The sequence below is a fragment of the Catharus ustulatus genome, chromosome 26 (assembly GCF_009819885.2).
Source record: "Catharus ustulatus isolate bCatUst1 chromosome 26, bCatUst1.pri.v2, whole genome shotgun sequence".
NCBI lineage: Eukaryota > Metazoa > Chordata > Aves > Passeriformes > Turdidae > Catharus > Catharus ustulatus.
The window spans coordinates 5,647,451-5,665,982 of NC_046246.1; the positions used below are offsets into that span (position 1 = coordinate 5,647,451).

Below are 18,532 nucleotides of genomic sequence, written 5' to 3' on the forward strand. Positions count from 1 at the left end.
AGCAGTTCTCGTTGGTTTTACCTCCCCTCGGCAGGTAAGAAGAGTTTCACTTCTATCTTTAGAATCACAGTCTAATAATGTTTGGGTTGAAACTATACCTGCATATGGGGACACCTGAGATGAGTTCTGGTTTTAGGATGCGCGGCGGGCCCTCACACCCGGAGAGGATGAGTGATTCCAGACTCCTCCATTCTCCCCTCACACCCGGAGAGGATGAGTGATTCCAGACTCCTCCATTCTCCCCTCACACCCGGAGAGGATGAGTTATTCCAGATTTCACCATTCTCCCCTCACACCGGCACCCGCCATTCCTGAGGGAGCGCCGCTCCCTGCGCATGCGCGGCGGGTCCCCCTCAGCCCCTCACACCCGGAGGGGATGAGTTATTCCAGATTTCACCATTCTCCCCTCACACCGGCACCCCGCCATTCCTGAGGGGGCACCGTTCAGCCCCTCACACCCGGAGGGGATGAGTTATTCCAGATTTCACCATTCTCCCCTCACACCGGCACCCCGCCATCCCTGAGGAGGCGCCGCTCAGCCCCTCACACCCGGAGAGGATGAGTTATTCCAGATTTCACCATTCTCCCCTCACACCGGCCCCCGCCATTCCTGAGGGGGCGCCCCCTGCGCACGCGCGGCCGGTCCCCCTCAGCCCCTCCCGCCCGCCCGGAGGGGGCGGCACTTCCGGCGCGGCACTTCCGGCGCGGCCGCTGCGCGGGCGGTGTGGCCGCTGCGCTCCCGCCGCTGTCCCCGCGCTGTCCCCGGCCCGGCCCGGCCTCCCCTTTCCCCCGGCACCGCCTCATGCAACGCCGTGACGACCCCGCCGGCCGCTTGTCGCGGGGACAAGGCCCCGGTGGCCGCGCGCCTCAGCCGCGCCGGCCGCCCCGTGGCGGAGGAAGCCGCGGAGCCACCGTCGGGCCGCAGCCGCCGCCGCCCGGTGTGACGCCGACCGTGGTGGCCTCGGTACAGGGAGGTTCGGCCCCGATGGTTGGAGGCAAGATGGAGCCTGAGAATAAATACCTGCCCGAGCTGATGGCCGAGAAGGACAGCCTGGACCCGTCCTTCACGCACGCCATGCAGCTCCTCACCGCAGGTACCGGGCGGGGAGGGGAGGGGAGCGGCTCCTCGGGGCCGTGCTGGCTCCGGTTCAATGAGATTAAAATGAGATTAAAATGAGATATTTCCCTGTGGAACCGCTGTTTGATGGCAAGTTCGATGCGTGTTTTGTTGGTGGTTTATTATGTTATGTTGTGTTAGCCATGAATCAAAAGTTTTGCGGGATGAGATAAGCGTTTAATAATTGGAATAAGATGTGATGGCAAATAGGCTGATAATAATGTTGAGAGGGAATAGAAATAAGCGATGCCCAAGCAGAGCCCTTCCAGTTTGTGGGATGGAAATGACAGTTCTGGGGGAGGGGATGTCCCTTGGGACATTCCGGTCACCTGTCCTTGCCACGCTCTTTTTAAAAACCTGCTTTTTAAAAACCGAGAAATCTCGGGCTAAACGCTGCTTAGGAAAAACCGAAATATCAAAATCTTTAAAACAGCTCTTAGGATAAAAAGGATCTCTGTCCCAGCCGAAATCAGGACAGAACTAAAAAAAGAACATTAAAAACCTTGAGGGCTCCCACGATGCGATGCTTGAATCCCAGCGAGCCATTTCTAGGATTAAATTATTTTTTTTTCCCGGCTGGAAATCGGTGGCAGAGCTGGGAGGAAATGGCAGAAATTGCAGCCTTTGTTCTGTGCCCGGCCGAGCCTTCTCCTCCTCTCCTTGCCTGTGTCCAATCGCTCTGCAGCTCGGATTTCCCTGGATCTCCCCTCCTGCAGCTGCTGCACCGCCCTCGGGGCCTCCAGAAACAACAATCCCTTCAAATATCCCCCACCAGATCTGCCTTGGATTCCTGCCCCAGTTCAGCTTCACCAACCTCAGATATTTTATAAAATTATTCCTACATTCAAACATATTTTTCTCAAAAAAGCCACCAATAACAGCTAACTGTAATATGATTTTCTTAAATATATAATGCATAAAAATAACTTTTTATTCATTATCTGTGAGCTGCCTTGGTTGCCCTGAATAGCAATAGTACCTCAAAGGCTGAGAAAATAAAATATAAAATAAAATATATATAAAAAATAAAATATAAAATGAAAAATAGATTTCTATTTTTTCTATTTCCAAGGTAGCATTTAAGAATCTTTGGAATCTCTGGAATCCAAAGCGAGAATCTGTTCAGATCTGATCTCCTCAATGCTTAATATCATTTTTTAAAAAATTATTTATTTTGTCAGGGTTTAAAAATGCAGAGTTTTCAGATTTTCTGAGCTTGTTTTATGCAATAATAATTATTGGGAATTGTTTTCTCTCCCATTGTGCAACCAGCTGGGTGAGATCGTCACCCGCCAGCATCTTGATGGAAATAAATGAGTTTTATAATCCGATTTTCCATCACTTTCATGGTTTTGATTAATAAAATTCCTCACCCAGCTGGGCTGTGATGCCTCCCAGCCAGAGGAAATCCGAGGAGTTTGCAAATTCTCACACAAAGAGCAGCATCCTTCACTTGAGGGGTGTAATGAGGATTTAGGAGGGGTTCTTTAAAATTAATTTAAAAATTGCTGAGAGATTTAAACTGGAGCAGCTCCAGCAACTCAAAAAAAAAAAAGGTGATTTTTGAAATACTCAGCTCCACAGCTGTGGTTATTTTGAAAATCACTTTTTTTGGGGGGAGCATTCACGGTCCCCATTCAGGGTGAGCTGAGCAGGAAAATGATGAGGAAGAATTTGAGGTGAAATTGTGGATTTAGATCAAATTTTTTATCTGGATAACCTTTGGATTCCTTGGAATTTCTGTCTGGGCCAAAGCTGTGATGCACAGAGCCAACACAACTCCAGCAAAATGATTTCCAGACACAGAAATCATCCTGAGTGTCAGCACAATTCCTATCCCAGCCTTTTTATTTTTTTTTTCATTTCCCAGAAGTGCAAGTTGCTGCCTCAGCCCTGCAGGAATTCTGCATTTATTCCTTTGGAACATCTTAAAGTTGTTTAAAATACTGTGCTGGTTCTGTATTTTTAGATTTGGGAGCAAGGGCCTGGCAGTGATGGAATTCTCATTAACTCCATGTGGAAGTTATTCCACATTATTATAACAAAAGAGAAAGTGAAAATTAGGATTTCTTGCATTTCTAAATATAATCCATGTTTCTCTCCTGGCATTATTCCTTTTCCATAGGAACAAGAAAATCCTTTTTTTTTTTTTCTGTTCCCATTCCAGGATGGAAATCCCAAATCTCTTTTCCTATTTATTTTTAGTATTATTTGACTTTTCAGGTGATGTTTTCATTATAAATGAAGTGAATTTGCTCTCAGAGCACAGGGCAGCCTCTCCCTGGATTTGGGTTTTTAGGGAAGAGCAGCAGTGGCACCAATCCCCTTCAGATTTTGGGAATTCTGCAGAGCCCATCCCTGCCCCACAGATCCCTGGAAAAGCCACACAAGCTTCCAGCCTGCTGAAATTCCCTAAAAATCCCAAAAAAACTCTGGAATGGGATTTGATCCCTCCAGGTAACATCCTCACAAAAAATCCCAAAAAAACCAAAAATCCTCTGGAATGGGATTTGATCTTTTCATGGAAACTTCTCCCAAAAATTATCAGGAATGGGATTTGATTTCTCCAGGTAACATCCTCCCAAAAAATCAGAAAAACTTCTGGAATGGGATTTGGTCTTTCCATGTAAACTTCTCCCAAAAATCCCAAAAATCTCTGGAGTGGGTTTTGATTTCTCCATGTAATCATCTGCCAAAAAAACCTAAAAATCCCAAAAAAATTTCTGGAATGGGATGTGATTTTTCCAGGTAACTTCTCCCAAAAATCCTCAGGAATGAACTTTGATTTCTCCAGGTAACATCCTCCAAAAAATCCCAAAAACCTCTGGAATGGGATTTGATTTTTCCTTGTAACCTTCTCCCAAAAATCCTAAAAATAAAAATGAAAAAATATAAATAATATCAATATTATCAATATCAATATTATCAATATCAATATTATCAATATCAATAATATCGATATAAAGAATATCAATATAAAGAATATCAATATAAAGAATATCAATGTAAATACTAAAACTATAAAAATAGAAATAATATAAATAACAAAAATATAAATAGTATAAATAGAAATCATAGAAATATAAATATAAAAATAGGAATAATAGAAATAGAAAGAATAAAAATACAAATAATAGAAATAATAAAAATAGAAATAATAAAAATCAAAAAAATATAGATATAAAAATTAAAATAAAAATAATGTTTATATGTATAATAAAATAGAAATAATATAAATAGAAATCATAGAAATATAAATATAAAATAGAAATAATAAAAATAGAAATAATAGAAACAAAAATACAAATAATATAAATAGAAATAATATAAATATAAAAATAAAAATATAAATAATATGTATATATATTATAAAATAGAAATATAAATAATAGAAATATAAAAATATAAATATAAATTTATAATTCAACTGTTTTCTCTTGTTCAGAAATTGAAAAAATCCAGAAGGGAGAGCCAGCCAAGAAGGAGGAGGAGGAAAATTACCTGGATTTATTTTCTCACAAGAACATGAAGCTCAAGGAACGAGTTCTGATCCCTGTCAAGCAATACCCCAAGGTGAGAGGCACCAAAAATCAAAAAAAAGCCCAAAAAATCCCCAAATCTTTGGGATTTTCCTGGTTCTGGGGGTTTTGAGCCAAGGAGTTAAATCTTCTTTATTAAAAAAAATTCAATTTAAAAAGTAAAGATGGTTGGATTTTTATTTTTTTTTTTTAATTATTATTTAGGGGTTTTATTTGGAATATATTGAATTTTTTGGAATATTTTTGAATATTTTGGGGTAAATGGGGCAGAGGATTCTGAGTGTGGGATTTGGGGTTTTGTGTTGAACTCTCAAAGATTTGCTGCACAGGAGGGGTTGCGATTGAAATAATTTAATTTGATTTTTCTGCTGGAGTTTGGGTTTTATTTCATCAAAAGAAAAGTTGGAAAGGGAAATTTTCCTTTTGAAACTGGAATTTTCCTTTTGAATTTTTAAATTTTCCTTTTCAAACTGAAATTTTCCTTTCAAAACTTGAATTTTCTTTTTGAAACTGAAATTTTCCTTTGAACTTTAAATTTTCCTTTCCAAAACTGACATTTTCCTTTGCTTTTTTTTTTTAGTGAGGAGAAAACAAAGATTTATTATTTTTTATCAAATATTTCTATATATTTATTTCTATTTATCAAATATTTATATTTATTTATTATTTTTTTATTTATTTTTATTCAGAAAAACTTTTGTCATCATTTTTGAGCCTTGAAGCTGATTAATTTTATGTATTTATTTTTTAATTGTTGTTTTTTTCTTCATTTCCAGTTCAACTTTGTTGGGAAAATTTTGGGACCCCAAGGCAACACCATCAAGAGACTTCAGGAAGAAACTGGAGCCAAAATCTCAGTGCTGGGCAAAGGTTCCATGAGGGACAAAGCCAAGGTGAGGAAAAACAAAATTCCTTTTCTGCTATTTTATTTAAAAATTGCATTAATTTTATTTATTTATTTATTTATTCATTTCTTTATTTCTATTTTAAATTTTTTTGTGATTTTTTTGTGATTTTTTTCCCCATCTATTTATTTATTTATTCATTTCTTTATTTCTATTTTTAATTTTTTTGTGATTTTTTTTGGTGATTTTTTTCCCCATTTATTTATTTATTTATATCTATTTTTAATTTTTTGAGATATTTTTCCACAAATTTTAACCCCATTTCTGTGATTTTTTTTTCCCCATTTTAACCCCATTTCTGTGATTTTTTTCCCCATTTTAGCCCCATTTCTGTAATTTTTTTGATAGAACTAAACCCAATTTTTGAGATTATTTCCCCCCATTTTAATCCCATTTCTGTGATTTTTCCCCCCATTTTAATTCCATTTATGTGACTTTTTTAATAGAACTAAACCCCATTTCTGTGATTTTTTTCCCCCATTTTAACCCCATTTCTATGATTTATTTCCCTATTTTAACCTCATTTCAGTGATTTTTTTCCCCCCCATTTTAACCCCATTTCTGTGATTTTTAAACAGAATTAATCCCATTTCTGTGAATTTTCCCCAGGAGGAGGAGCTGAGAAAGGATGGTGACCCCACCTGCACGTGGAGCTTTGAACCCTAATCCTGTTTATTCCCTTTTTTAACAGAATTAACCCCATTTCTGTGATTTATTTCCCTTTTTTAACCTCATTTCTGTGATTTTTAAACAGAATTAATCTCATTTCTGTGATTTTTTCCCCAGGAGGAGGAGCTGAGGAAAGGCGGTGACCCCAAGTTTGCTCACCTGCACATGAAGCTTTGAACCCCATTCCTGTTTTTTCCCTTTTTTAACAGAATTAACCCCATTTCTGTGATTTATTTCCACATTTTAATCTCATTTTTGTGATTTAATTCCCCATTTTAATCCCATTTCTGTGATTTATCCCCAGGAGGAGGAGCTGAGGAAAGGGGGTGACCCCAGGTTCACTCACCTGCACATGGAGCTTTGAACCCTAATCCTGTTTATTCCCTTTTTTACCAGATTTAACCCCATTTCTGTGATTTTTTAAACAGAATTAAACCCCATTTCTGTGATTTTTTTAACAGAATTAATCCCATTTCTATGTTTTTCCCCCAGGAGAAGGAGCTGAGGAAGGACGGGGACCCCAAGTACGCTCACCTGCACATGGAGCTGTTAAAATTTTTTCTGTGATTTTTTTTTTAACAGAATTAACCCTATTACTGTGTTTTTTTAACAGAATTAAACCCCATTTCTGTGATTTATTTCCCCATTTAAATCCCATTTCTGTGGATTTTTTCCCCATTTAAATCCCATTTCTGTTTCCCCAGGAGGAGGAGCTGAGGAAGGGCGGTGACCCCAAGTTCGCTCACCTGCACATGGAGCTTTGAACCCCATTTCTGTGGGTTTTTTCCCCATTTTAACCCCATTTCTATGATTTAATTCCCCATTTTAACCCCATTTCTATGTTTTCTCCCCAGGAGGAGGAGCTGAGGAAAGGGGGTGACCCCAAGTACGCTCACCTGCACATGGAGCTGCACGTGTTCATCGAGGTGTTCGGGCCCCCGTGCGAGGCCTACGCCCTCATGGCCCACGCCATGGAGGAGGTCAAGAAATTCCTGGTGCCTGTGAGTGTCCTCAGCCTGGCATTTTTAGTATTAACTTGCTTTTTTTGATTCAATTTTTTGTAATTTTTAAAAAATAATTTAATTTGTTGTTTTTTTAAATAATGATGCTGGGATTACTGGGACCATTGAGATGGTTCTGGGACCACTGGGATGGTTCTGGGACCACTGGGATGGTTCTGAGATCTCCAGGAAGCTCTGGGGTGGTTCTGGGACCACTGGGATGGTTCTGAGATCTGCAGGAAGCTCTGGCATGGTTCTGGGATCACTGGGATGGTTCTGGGATCTCCAGGAAGCTCTGGGATGGTTCTGAGTGTACTGGGATGGTTCTGGGATCACTGGGATAGTTCTGGGATCTCCAGGAAGCTCTGGGATGGAGCTGGGATCACTGGAGTGGTTCTGGGACCACTGGGATGGTTCTGGGATCTCCAGGAAGCTCTGGGATGGTTCTGGGATCACTGGGATGGTTCTGGGATCACTGGGATGGTTCTGGAGTCACTGGGATTGCTCTGGGGTCTCCAGGAAGCTCTGGGATGGTTCTGGGATCATTGGGATGGTTCTGGGATGGTTCTGGAATCACTGGGATGGTTCTGGGACCACTGGGATGATTCTGGGATCTCCAGTAAGTTCTGGGATAGTTCTGGGACCACTGGGATGGTTCTGGTGGTTCTGAGATCACTGGAATGGTTCTGAGATCTCCAGGAAGCTCTGGGATGGTTCTGGGATCACTGGGATGGTTCTGGGATCACTGGGATGGTTCTGGGATCACTGGGATGGTTCTGGGGTCTCCAGGAAGCTCTGGGGTGGTTCTGGGACCGCTGGGATGGTTCTGGGATCACTGGGATGGTTCTGGGATCTCCAGGAAGCTCTGGGATGGTTCTGGGATCATTGGGATGGTTCTGGGATGGTTCTGGGATCACTGGGATGGTTCTGGGATCTCCAGTAAGTTCTGGGATAGTTCTGGGACCACTGGGATGGTTCTGGTGGTTTTGGGATCACTGGGATGGTTCTGGGATCTCCAGGAAGCTCTGGGATGGTTCTGATGACACTGGGACCACTGGGATGGTTCTGGGATCACTGGGATGGCTCTGGAATCACTGGGATGGCTCTGGGATGGTTCTGGGGTCACTGAGATGGTTCTGGGATCACTGGGATGGTTCTGGGTGGTCTCCTCTGCCCCCTCAGTCCCCAAGGAAGGGATCTGCAGAGACCTGCCAGGAGCTCTCTGCATCCCCAGGGTTGGAAAAGCCAGCCTGGATTTGGGAGCAGCTGTTGGCTCTGTCCTTTGGGAATGGGGACACTGCAGGGTCCCCTTTCAGTGGGAGTTGTGGGCTCAGAGCTGCCTGGGCTCTCCCAGAAATCCTCTGGCACTCCTGGGGTGCTCAGGGAACATCAGGAGCTGCAGATGTGCTGAGATCCTGGAAAAACCTGCAGCAAATCCCAATAAAAGCAGATTTGAACCGAGCTCCCTGCAGTTATTTCATCCCAGCACAGCATCCTGTGACAGCCCAGAGCTGTTCCCTGCAGCTCACTCTAAATCCTCATTTTTTCCTGACATTTCCCTGTTTTTATCCTTTTCTAGGCCATGATAGAATTCCCTTTAGCTGACTCTAAATCCTTATTTTACCTGACATTTTCCCTGTTTTTCCTTTTCCCAGGACATGATGGATGACATCTGCCAGGAGCAGTTCCTGGAGCTCTCTTATCTCAACGGGGTCCCAGACCCCAACCGCGGCCGAGGGGTCCCAGGCCGGGGCCGAGGGGCAGCCCCACCCCCTCCTCCTGTGCCCAGGTATTCCCCAAATCTCAATTCCCAAAAACTCAGCCTCTTCCTCCCAAAAATCAAAAAAAGAGAATTAATTCCTTGTTTTACTTTGCTTTCCTGTTGAACTTTATCCCAACCCATTTGTCCTGGTTTGGAGGACAGGTGTGTGCTGAGAAAGGCAGGAACTTCTCTTTGAAATGGAGAATGTAAACCCCCTCCCTCCAAATTATTATAATTTTGAAATCAAGGGGCTCTCAGGCAGAGATATGGGAATAGGAATAACAGTTCTTTACTAGGGAAATTAAAATATAAATACAGCACTACAAAGAACAAACCCAAGCCCTGCCAGAGTCAGAATCCAAGCTGACAGCCGTCAGTCAGGCAGGGTGTTGGCAGCAGTCCCATCCCATGGTGGCTGCATCCTCCTGCAGTGACAGATGTGGCTCAGTTGGAGCAGTGCTCCTGTACAAGGTGCAGTTTCCTCCCAAGCTCCAGGGATGATGTGGAAGGGTCTGGTTTTCCTCTGGGATCCAGTGGGAAAGGCTGCTCTGATGTTCCAAATCTCAGTTTTTATCTGGGTAGGAAATGTTGGGCTCCTCCCCCTGGCTGGAGCATCTCCCCATGGGATGATGGAATTTTATCAGCCATGCCCTGGGACTCAGTGGCCATGAACAGGAGAGATCTCCTGGAGGGAGGATGGGCTGTGCAAAGATAAAGAACACTGCCCCAGCTGGTTTAACAGCTGCCCATTAACAGGAGATATCCCACAGGGATCAGGATCACTGCCCCAGCTGGTTTATAAAATCTGACCCATGAACAGGAGAGATCCCCTTTGGGAATAAAGACCATTGTCCCAGCTGGGTTAACATTCTGTGCCATTAACAGGAGATATCCCACAGAGACAAGAGCATTGTCCCACCTGGTTTTAGACACCTGACCCATTAACAGGAAATATCTCCCTGGAGATCAGCATCACTGGTTTTTAACATGGCCCATGAACAGGAGAGATCTCCTGGAGGGAGGATGGGCTGTGCAAAGATAAAGAACACTGCCCCAGCTGGTTTAACAGCTGCCCATTAACAGGAGATATCCCAGATATCCCACAGAGATCAGATCAGTGATTTTTAACATGGCCCATTAACAGGAGATATCTCCTGGAGATCAGGATCACTGCTCCAGCTGGTTTCACAGCTGCTCATAGAACACAAACATTTCATCACCATTAATTCCAAACCAGCAGAATTCTCCCCCCTGAGGAGCATTTTGCACCTCCTGCTCACCACAATGTGAATTCTTGTGCCGCTACAAAACTCCTGCTTGCATTTCCATCACTGATACAAAACACAAACCCCCCCCATCTTGGGGCTCTCCTGACTCAACCCTTTGTGTTTTCTCTGCAGGGGCCGTGGGGTTGGTCCCCCTCCTCCTCCTCCCCCTCGGGGTGCCCTGGTTCGGGGAGCCCCCGTGCGCGGGGCCATGGCCCGGGGGGCGGCGCTGGCCCGGGGGGTTCCCCCTCCTCCCCCTCCCCCCGCGGGCAGGGGAGCCACAGCCGCCAGGGCTCGGGCAGCAGGCGGCCAGAGGATCCCCCTGCCCCCACCCCTGCCTGAGAGCTACGAGGAATACGTAAGTGGGGGTTGTTAATGGTGGGGGTAATTAGTGGTGGGGTTAATATGTAAGGAGGGGGTCATTAATGGTGGGGTTATAACAAGGTTAATACATATATGAGGTTAATGGTGGGGTAATTCATGGTGGGGTTGTAATGGGGTTAATACATAAGGAAGGGTTCATTAATGGGGGTAATTAATAGTGGGGTAGTGGTGGGGTTAATATGTAAGGAGGGGTTCATTAGTGGTGGGGTTATAATGGGGTTAATATGTAAGGAGGGGGTCATTAATGGGGGTAATTAATGGTGGAGTTAATGTGTAAGGAGGAGTTCATTAATGGTGGGGTTATAATGGGGTTAGTACATAAGGAGGGGTTCATTAATTATGGGGGTAATTAATGGTGGGGTTGTAATGGGGGTTAATATGTGAGGAGGGGGTCATTAATGATGGGGTATAATGGGGGTAATACATAAGGAGAGGGTCATTAATGTGGGTCATTAATGGTGGGGTTGTAATGGGGTTAATGTGTAAGGAGGGGTTCATTAATGGGGGTAATTAATGGTGGGGTTGTAATGGGGTTAATATGTAAGGAAGGGGTCATTAATGGTGGGGTTATAATGGGGTTAATGCGTAAGGAGGGGGTCGTTAATGGGGGTAATTAATGGTGGGGTAATAATGGGGTTAATACATATGGAGGAGTTAATGGTCAGGGTAATTAATGGTGGGGTTATAATGAGGTTGATATGTAAGGAGGGGTTCATTAATGGTAGGGTAATGGAGGGGTTAGTGTGTAAGGAGAGGGTAATTAATAGTGGGGTTATAAAGGGGTTAATATGTGAGGAGGGGGTCATTAATGGGGTAATTAATGGTGGGATTGTAATGGGGTTAATATGGGGTTGATATGTAAGAAGGAGTTCATTAATGGTGGGGTTATAATGGGGTTAATACATAAGGAAGGGTTCATTAATGGGGGTAATTAATAGTGGGGTAGTGGTGGGGTTAATATGTAAGGAGGGGTTCGTTAATTAATGGAGTAATTAATGGTGGGGTTGTTATAATGGGTTTAATACATATGGAGGAGTTAATGGTGGGGGTAATTAATGCTGGGTTTGTAATGGGGTTAATGTGTAAGGAGGGGTTCATTAGTGGTGGGGTTATAATGGGGTTAATGCATAAGGAGGGGTTCATTAAAGGGGGTAATTAATGATGGGGTAATGGTGGCATTATAATAGGGTTAATACATAAGGAGGGGTCTGTTAATGATGTTGGTCATTAATGGTGGAGTTATAATGGGGTTAATATGTAAGGAGGGGTTTATTAATGATGGGTCTAATTATTGGTGGGCTAGTGATGGGGTTAATACACAAGGAGGGGTTTATTAATGGTGGGGATAATAATGGTGGGGTTATAATGGGGTTAATATGTAAGGAGGGGGTCGTTAATGATGGGGGTAATTAATGGGGGGGTTAATATGTAAGGAGGGGTTCATTAGTGGTGGGGTTATAATGGGGTTAATACATATGGAGGGGTTAATGGTGGGGGTAATTAATGGTGGGGTTATAATGGGATTAATATGTATGGAGGGGTTTATTAATGGGGGGAATTAATGATGGGGTTATAAAGGGGTTAATACATAAGGAATGATTCATTAATGGGGGTCACTGGGATGGTTCTGGGATCACCAGGGATCACTGGGACAGTTCTGGGGTCACCAGGGGTCACTGGGATGGAGCTGGGATCACTGGGACGGTTCTGGGATCACCAGGGATCACTGGGACGGTTCTGGGATCACCAGGGACTTTTGGGATGGTTCTGGGATTACCAGGGGTCACTGGGATGGTTCTGGAATCACCAGGGACCTTTGGGATGGTTCTGGGTGATCTCCTCTGCCTCTTCCTTGCTCTGGAATCTCCTGGGGCTTGGATTTGATTCCTTTTTGCTCCTCCTGTGACATTTTCCTGTCCCCGTCCTCTCAGGGCTACGAGGACACGTACGTGGAGCAGAGCTACGAGGGCTACGAGGGCTATTACAGCCAGGCCCAGGGGTGAGTGGGGACCTTCCCTGGGCTGCCCCATGGCCTTTTATCCATTTTTATCCCTATTTATTCCCTTTTTATTCCCTGTATAACAGTGGGATTTCCCTGTGGGATTTCCTCTGTGTAACAATGGGATTTCCCTGTGGAATTTCCCTGTGTAACAATGGGATTTCCCTGTGTAAAACAATGGGATTTCTCTGTGTGGAACAATGGGATTTCCCTGTGGGATTTCCCTGTGGGATTTCCCTGTGGGATTTCCCTGTGGGATTTCCCTGTGTAACAATGGGATTTCCCTGTGGAATTTCCCTGTGTAACAATGGGATTTCCCTGTGGGATTTCCCTGTGGGATTTCCCTGTGGGATTTCCCTGTGTAACAATGGGATTTCCCTGTGGAATTTCCCTGTGTGTAACAGTGGGATTTCCCTGTGTAAAACAATGGGATTTCTTGTATGTAACAATGGGGTTTCCCTGTGTGTAACAATGGGATTTCCCTGTGGGATTTCCTGTGTGGAACAATGGGATTTCTCTGTGTGTAACAATGGGATTTCCTTGTAGGATTTCCCTATGGGATTTCCCTGTGTAACAATGGGATTTCCTGTATGTAACAATGGGGTTTCCCTGTGTGTAACAATGGGATTTCTCTGTGGAATTTCCCTGTGTGTAACAATGGGATTTCCCTGTGGGATTTCCCTGTGTAACAATGGAATTTCCTGTGTATAACAATGGGATTTCCCTTTGGGATTTCCCTGTGGAACAATGGGATTTCCCTGTGTAACAGTGGGATTTCCCTGCAGGATTTCTCTGTAGGATTTTAGGATTTCCCTGTAGGATTTCCCTGTAGGATTCCCTGTGTAACCCCCTCCTTGCTTTCCCAGGGATACAGAATATTACGATTATGGGCACGGGGAGGCACAGGAAACCTATGAAGCTTATGGTGAGTCTGGAAATCTGGGATAAGGAAAGTTGGGAATTACTTGTGACCAAGTTTTTAATGTCTGGATAAAATTCTGAAGGAGAACCTCGAGGTTTTTGTGGTGTTTTTATTTAGGTCTGAACAACCTCTCTGTGGGTTCTCAATCTTGCTTTTCTCAAAGGTGATGCTTTTTAAAAAATCAATTTTTTAACTCTAGAAATGTCTTCATTTCCTTGTAGCTTTAGAATATTTTGGGAGGTCTGGATTTCCACCCACGACAGTCTGGGCTGGATTCTGGATGGTTCCATCTGCTGCTTTTATCCTCAAAATCCCTGATCCCCACTCTGGGCTGTAGATCTGCCCAAAAATTGGATTTAAATGTCATGAGGAGGCTTCTCCTTGGCTGTGTAAAACCAGTTTGACTCAGCAGGCAAAGCTTAGCTAATCTGAATCATGTAAAACTCCCAATTTAGGCTGGGCTGAACCAAAATTCTGGGATTTAACCCCAAAGGGCAGCTGAGCCCCACTCTCACTCCCTGCCCAGGGGAATCCAGGAATTTCAGGGTGTTCCCTGCTTAGATTTAAATTCAAATCCAGGAACCTTGGGGTTCAGGTTTAAATCCAAATCCAGGAACCTTGGGGTGTTCCCTGCTCAGGTTTAAATCCAGGAATTTCAGGGTGTTCCATAACTCCAGATTTAAATTCAAATCCAGGAACCTTGGGGTGTTCCCTGTTCAGATTTGAATTAAAATCCAGGGACCTCAGGGTGTTCCCTGCTCAGGTTTAAGCCCAAATCCAGAAACCTTGGAGTGTTCCCTGTTCAGGTGTAAATCCAGGAATTTCAGGGTATTCCCTGTTCCAGATTTGAATTCAAATCACAAGCTGGATTTTGGGGAATCAGGAGCTGGTTTGGTGGAGCAGTTTGGGGGCTCAGACCCTGTTTTATGGATATCAGGCCCAGTTTTAGTGGCTCAGACTCATTTTTAGGGATATCAGGAGCAGTTTGGGGGCTCAGGCCCTGTTTTGGGGGCTCAGGCCCAGTTTTAAGAGCTCTCTCCCTCCATCTCCTCCCTCCCTGACCTCTGTGCTCCCTCCCCAGGCCAAGACGACTGGAACAGCTCCAGGCCCGGTTTTCGGGATTTAGGCCCAATTTTAGCAGCTCACTCCCAGTTTTAGCAGCTCAGGCCCAGTTTTAGGGATATCAGGAGCAGTTTGGGAGCTCGGTCCCAGTTTTAGGGGAGCCCTCCCTGACCTCTGTGCTCCCTCCCCAGGCCAAGACGACTGGAACAGCTCCAGGCCCTGCTTTGGGGGCTCAGGCCCAGTTTTAAAGCCTCAGGCCAAGTTTTAGCGGCTCAGTCCATTTCAGGGATTCAGGCCCAGCTTTAGGGACTCAGTCCCAGCTTTAGGGCTTTAGGCCCAGCTTTAGGGGCTCTCTCCCTGACCTCTGTGCTCCCTCCCCAGGCCAAGACGACTGGAACAGCTCCAGGCCCAGTTTCAGGGATCCAGGCCCAGTTTCAGGGATTCAGGCCCAGTTTTAGCGGCTCAGTCCTTTTCAGGGATTCAGGCCCAGTTTGAGGATTTATGCCCAGCTTTAGGGATTTAGGCCCAGCTTTAGGGACTCTCTCCCTGACCTCTGTGCTCCCTCCCCAGGCCAAGACGACTGGAACAGCTCCAGGCCCTCCCTGAAGGCTCCTCCGGCGCGGCCGCTCAAGGGCGGCTTCCGGGACCATCCCTACGGGCGCTACTGAAACAAAAATGGGCAAAAAAAATCCCAAAATTTGGGCAAAATCCTGGTTCTTGTCCCTGCCTTGCCCACAGCACACAAGTAATTGGCTCCCCTGTTTTATTTCCCTTTTTTTTTTTTTTTTTTTTCTCCCACTCCATCCTCACTTTGCATTTTTTGGCTTCTCGTAGCGGTTTGTCAAAATGGATTTTAAATAGATTTAAGAGGGGGAAAAAAAAATTTTTTTTCTTAATTTTTATTATTATTATAATTATTTTTTTTTCTCTCTTCTTCAGTGTGTAGATGGGTTTTCTTTCTTTTAAAAACAAAATACTGTACCTTTTTAAAAAACAAACAAAACTTAAAAAAAAAAAAGTTTAAAAAAATGTTAGTTTTTCAACATGCTCTGCTTAGTTCTGAAATTAAGGTTTTTTTGTTAAAAGTTTTTTTTTAAAGTTTGTTTTAAAGGAACCCATAAAGGTTGTAGTTGCAGAATCCCAAAATAGGCTACATTTCAAAATTCAGGGTTGTTTTTGAAGTGTTAAAAATCAGAATGTAACAGTAGTGGCTGCCACCTTTTAAAAAAAAACAAAAAAAAAACCAAAACAAGAAAAAAAAACACAAAAAAAATAACTTCAGATGCCAAAACCTTTAAAAGGAGATTGCTGGTGAATCTTGAAGTTTAAATTTTAACCCAAAGATTCCTCCAAACAAATTAAATAGCATTTTATAAAGAGAATTGACTTTAAAAAAATTAGGTTGGTAAAAAAAAACAAAAAAAAAAATTGACTTTTCTGATGTGGATTTTGAAATCTAGCCCCCCCTGCAGTGTTGAGATATGCTTGGGAATATTTTTCCAGTTTTAGTTTGGTTCTAAATGAATTATTTTAAGGGAAAAAAAACCCAAAATATGGCTGTAATTACCCAATAATAATATTCCATAGGTAATGTATAAAATTCTCATTTTTTGTAGCACTTTGGGGCAAAAAAATCTGATTAAAATTTCAAACTCACCCCCCAAAAAATAAGAATTTTAAGTCCCAACCATTTATTCAAGTGTATCTCAGCACGAGCTCTGCATAAAAAGGGACACTGCAGCTGTAAAAAAAAAAATAAATCAAAATTATATTAAAAAAAAAAAAGATAAAAATGATCCCAAATTTCAACTTTGTACAGAAGAGAAAATAAATCCCAATTGGATTTGTTCTGGGAAAGAAAAATAAATGAGAAAAAAAATGAGAAAAATGCTTCATTTTGTGTAAAGTCTGCCTAACTAGGTAGCTCAAATGTCAAAATGTCTGTCTCAAATCTGTCAATAAAGTTTAGTCCTTTTTTAATCCAAGGAGATGTGATGAATTGTCATTTGTTTTTTTATTTTTTATTTTTCAATTGGTGCTAAACTTCATTTGTCTTTTTTTTATTATTTTTTTTTAATAATAATAATTATTATTATTTTATAAGGATTTATTTAAAAACCATGGAGGCATTTCTTTTTTTAAAAAATAAAAAAAATAAAATGTGTTTTTTGGTAAATTCACAAAAATTTTTCAAGCTCGTTGAGCTTAAATTTATTTTTTAATAAAAATGAAAAATACAACAAAAAAAAATTTGTTTTTCACCCCCTGGAAGTTGCTGAAAACAAAAAAAGGAGTTTGGAGCCAGAAATCTGAATTTGGAAAGTGAGGATTCAGATTTCAGGTGAAAATTAATAATTGAATATGAAATTAATATGGTGGAATGTCAATAATTAAATATTAATATGGAAATAATAGGGTGAAAAATAATAATTTAATATAAATATGGAATTAATAGGGTGGAATATTAATAATTGAAGTAGAAATGCTGAAAATTCCAAGGAATTTGCTTTTTTTTACCCCCCCTTGATGAGATGATTTTTTATTTCCTTGGGAAAAAAACTTAAAAATTGAAATTTTTTTGTGTGCTGCAGCTGCTCCTTAAATTGAATTTATTTCTATTTTCAAACTAAAATCCTCCATGAGTTTAAAAATTTGGAATTTTTGAGGTGGGGGTGGGGAAAAGGATTTAAAAAACTGCTCGGGGGTGAAAAATAAAATTTTAGGGAAAAAAAAAAAAATTCATGAATATTTAAAAATATATTTAAAAAAAAATACAAAAAACAAAAATTGTATTTGTAGATTTGTTATTAAAGTGCAAATAACTGAATTTTCAACACTGGTTTGGAGTCAGCTTTCAGGGCATAATGTGATGAAAAACTCAGCATTTCCCCCCCCTTTTAAAGGAAAATTATCAGCAGGAGAAAATCAGGATGTGTAAAAAAGGCACCGCCCAAAAGGTAAAAATAAATGTCTGATTTTAATCCAGCACATTTCTCTTTTCCATAAACCTGTAAACTTTGTACCCAGCCAACCCTTCAGGTGGTAATTTAATGTAAAAGGGGAAAAAAAAACCAAAAAAAAAAAAACAACCAAAAAAAATGTTTTAAGTTTTAAATATAAATATTTAAACCCACCCACGTGGCATAAATTAGAAATAATTTTGAATTTATTTCTGTGCCCTTTGGCAGATTGCACTGGGATGGAATTTGGGCCAAAAGGAAAATTTTAAACAAAAATTTCAAACAAAAAAAAAACCCCAAAAAAAACCCCAAAACCAACCCAAATTCTGCTCAGTTGTTGGAAAATTGGAATTTTTAACCCCCCCAGAATGTCCTTAGCTCAGCTGCATGTTTTTCCTTCATGTCTTAATTGCATGCAGGAATCTTCTTCCTTTTCTTTCTCCTTTTTTATTTTATTTTATTTTTATTTTTTAAAATTTTTCCTCTCTCTCTTTCCACTGAGGATCCTCACCAATTTTTTTTCTTTTATTTTTTTTTTCCTTTTTATTTGCAGGATTTGGGGGCCTTGACCCAGCAGGGTGAGGAGGAGGAGCTGCAGCTTTGGGTGAGTTTTGGGGGATTATTTTTTATTTTTATTTCTATTTTTATTTTATTTTTATTTATTTTTATTTTAATTTTTTTTAATTTTTTTAATTTTTTAAAATTTTTTTTTGAGTTTCCCAAAACGTGGGGGTGGCACCATCTGAGCTGCTAAATTCTCTTTTTTTTTAAATTTTTTTTTAATTTTCCTTGGATGTACACCAAGGGAAAAAAAATAAAATAAAGTAAAATAAAGGAAATGTGAAAAATCTGAAGCTCTGGCAGAGGTGAGGGTGTGGAGGAGGCTCCTGAGCTGAGATTTTGGGGATTTTTGGGAAATTTTGGGGAATTTTAGGGGATTTTGGGGT

General features: G+C 41.8%; 1 protein-coding gene across 3 annotated transcripts; it reads left to right on the forward strand.

Annotated features, from left to right (window-relative positions):
- Positions 1–725: 725 nt before the first annotated feature.
- Positions 726–18,189, forward strand: KHDRBS1 (KH RNA binding domain containing, signal transduction associated 1). 3 transcript variants are annotated; one of them, XR_004420186.1, is made up of 10 exons: positions 726–1,094; positions 4,563–4,690; positions 5,433–5,549; positions 7,085–7,231; positions 8,887–9,020; positions 10,394–10,616; positions 12,574–12,641; positions 13,508–13,566; positions 15,196–15,370; positions 18,139–18,189. XR_004420186.1 is itself a non-coding variant. In XM_033080980.1 (9 exons), the coding sequence occupies exons 1-9, from the start codon at positions 803–805 to the stop codon at positions 15,291–15,293; spliced, it is 1,266 nt and encodes a 421-aa protein (XP_032936871.1). In that variant the 5' UTR covers positions 726–802; the 3' UTR covers positions 15,294–15,528. The 3 variants fall into 3 exon arrangements, 2 of the variants coding, with proteins under 2 accessions (XP_032936871.1, XP_032936872.1); XM_033080980.1 differs by lacking the exon at positions 18,139–18,189 and having other exon boundaries at positions 15,196–15,528; XM_033080981.1 differs by lacking the exons at positions 15,196–15,370; positions 18,139–18,189 and adding an exon at positions 14,645–14,736.
- Positions 18,190–18,532: the final 343 nt, after the last annotated feature.

What these genes read in the sequence shown, in the direction of transcription:
- KHDRBS1 (XM_033080980.1), top strand. Translation starts at nt 803, where the DNA reads ATGCAACGCCGTGACGACCCCGCCGGCCGCTTGTCGCGGGGACAAGGC. An exon ending in CATGCAGCTCCTCACCGCAG is followed by an intron (nt 1,095 to 4,562) that starts GTACCGGGCGGG and finishes TCTCTTGTTCAG; the next exon opens with AAATTGAAAAAATCCAGAAG. An exon ending in CTGTCAAGCAATACCCCAAG is followed by an intron (nt 4,691 to 5,432) that starts GTGAGAGGCACC and finishes CTTCATTTCCAG; the next exon opens with TTCAACTTTGTTGGGAAAAT.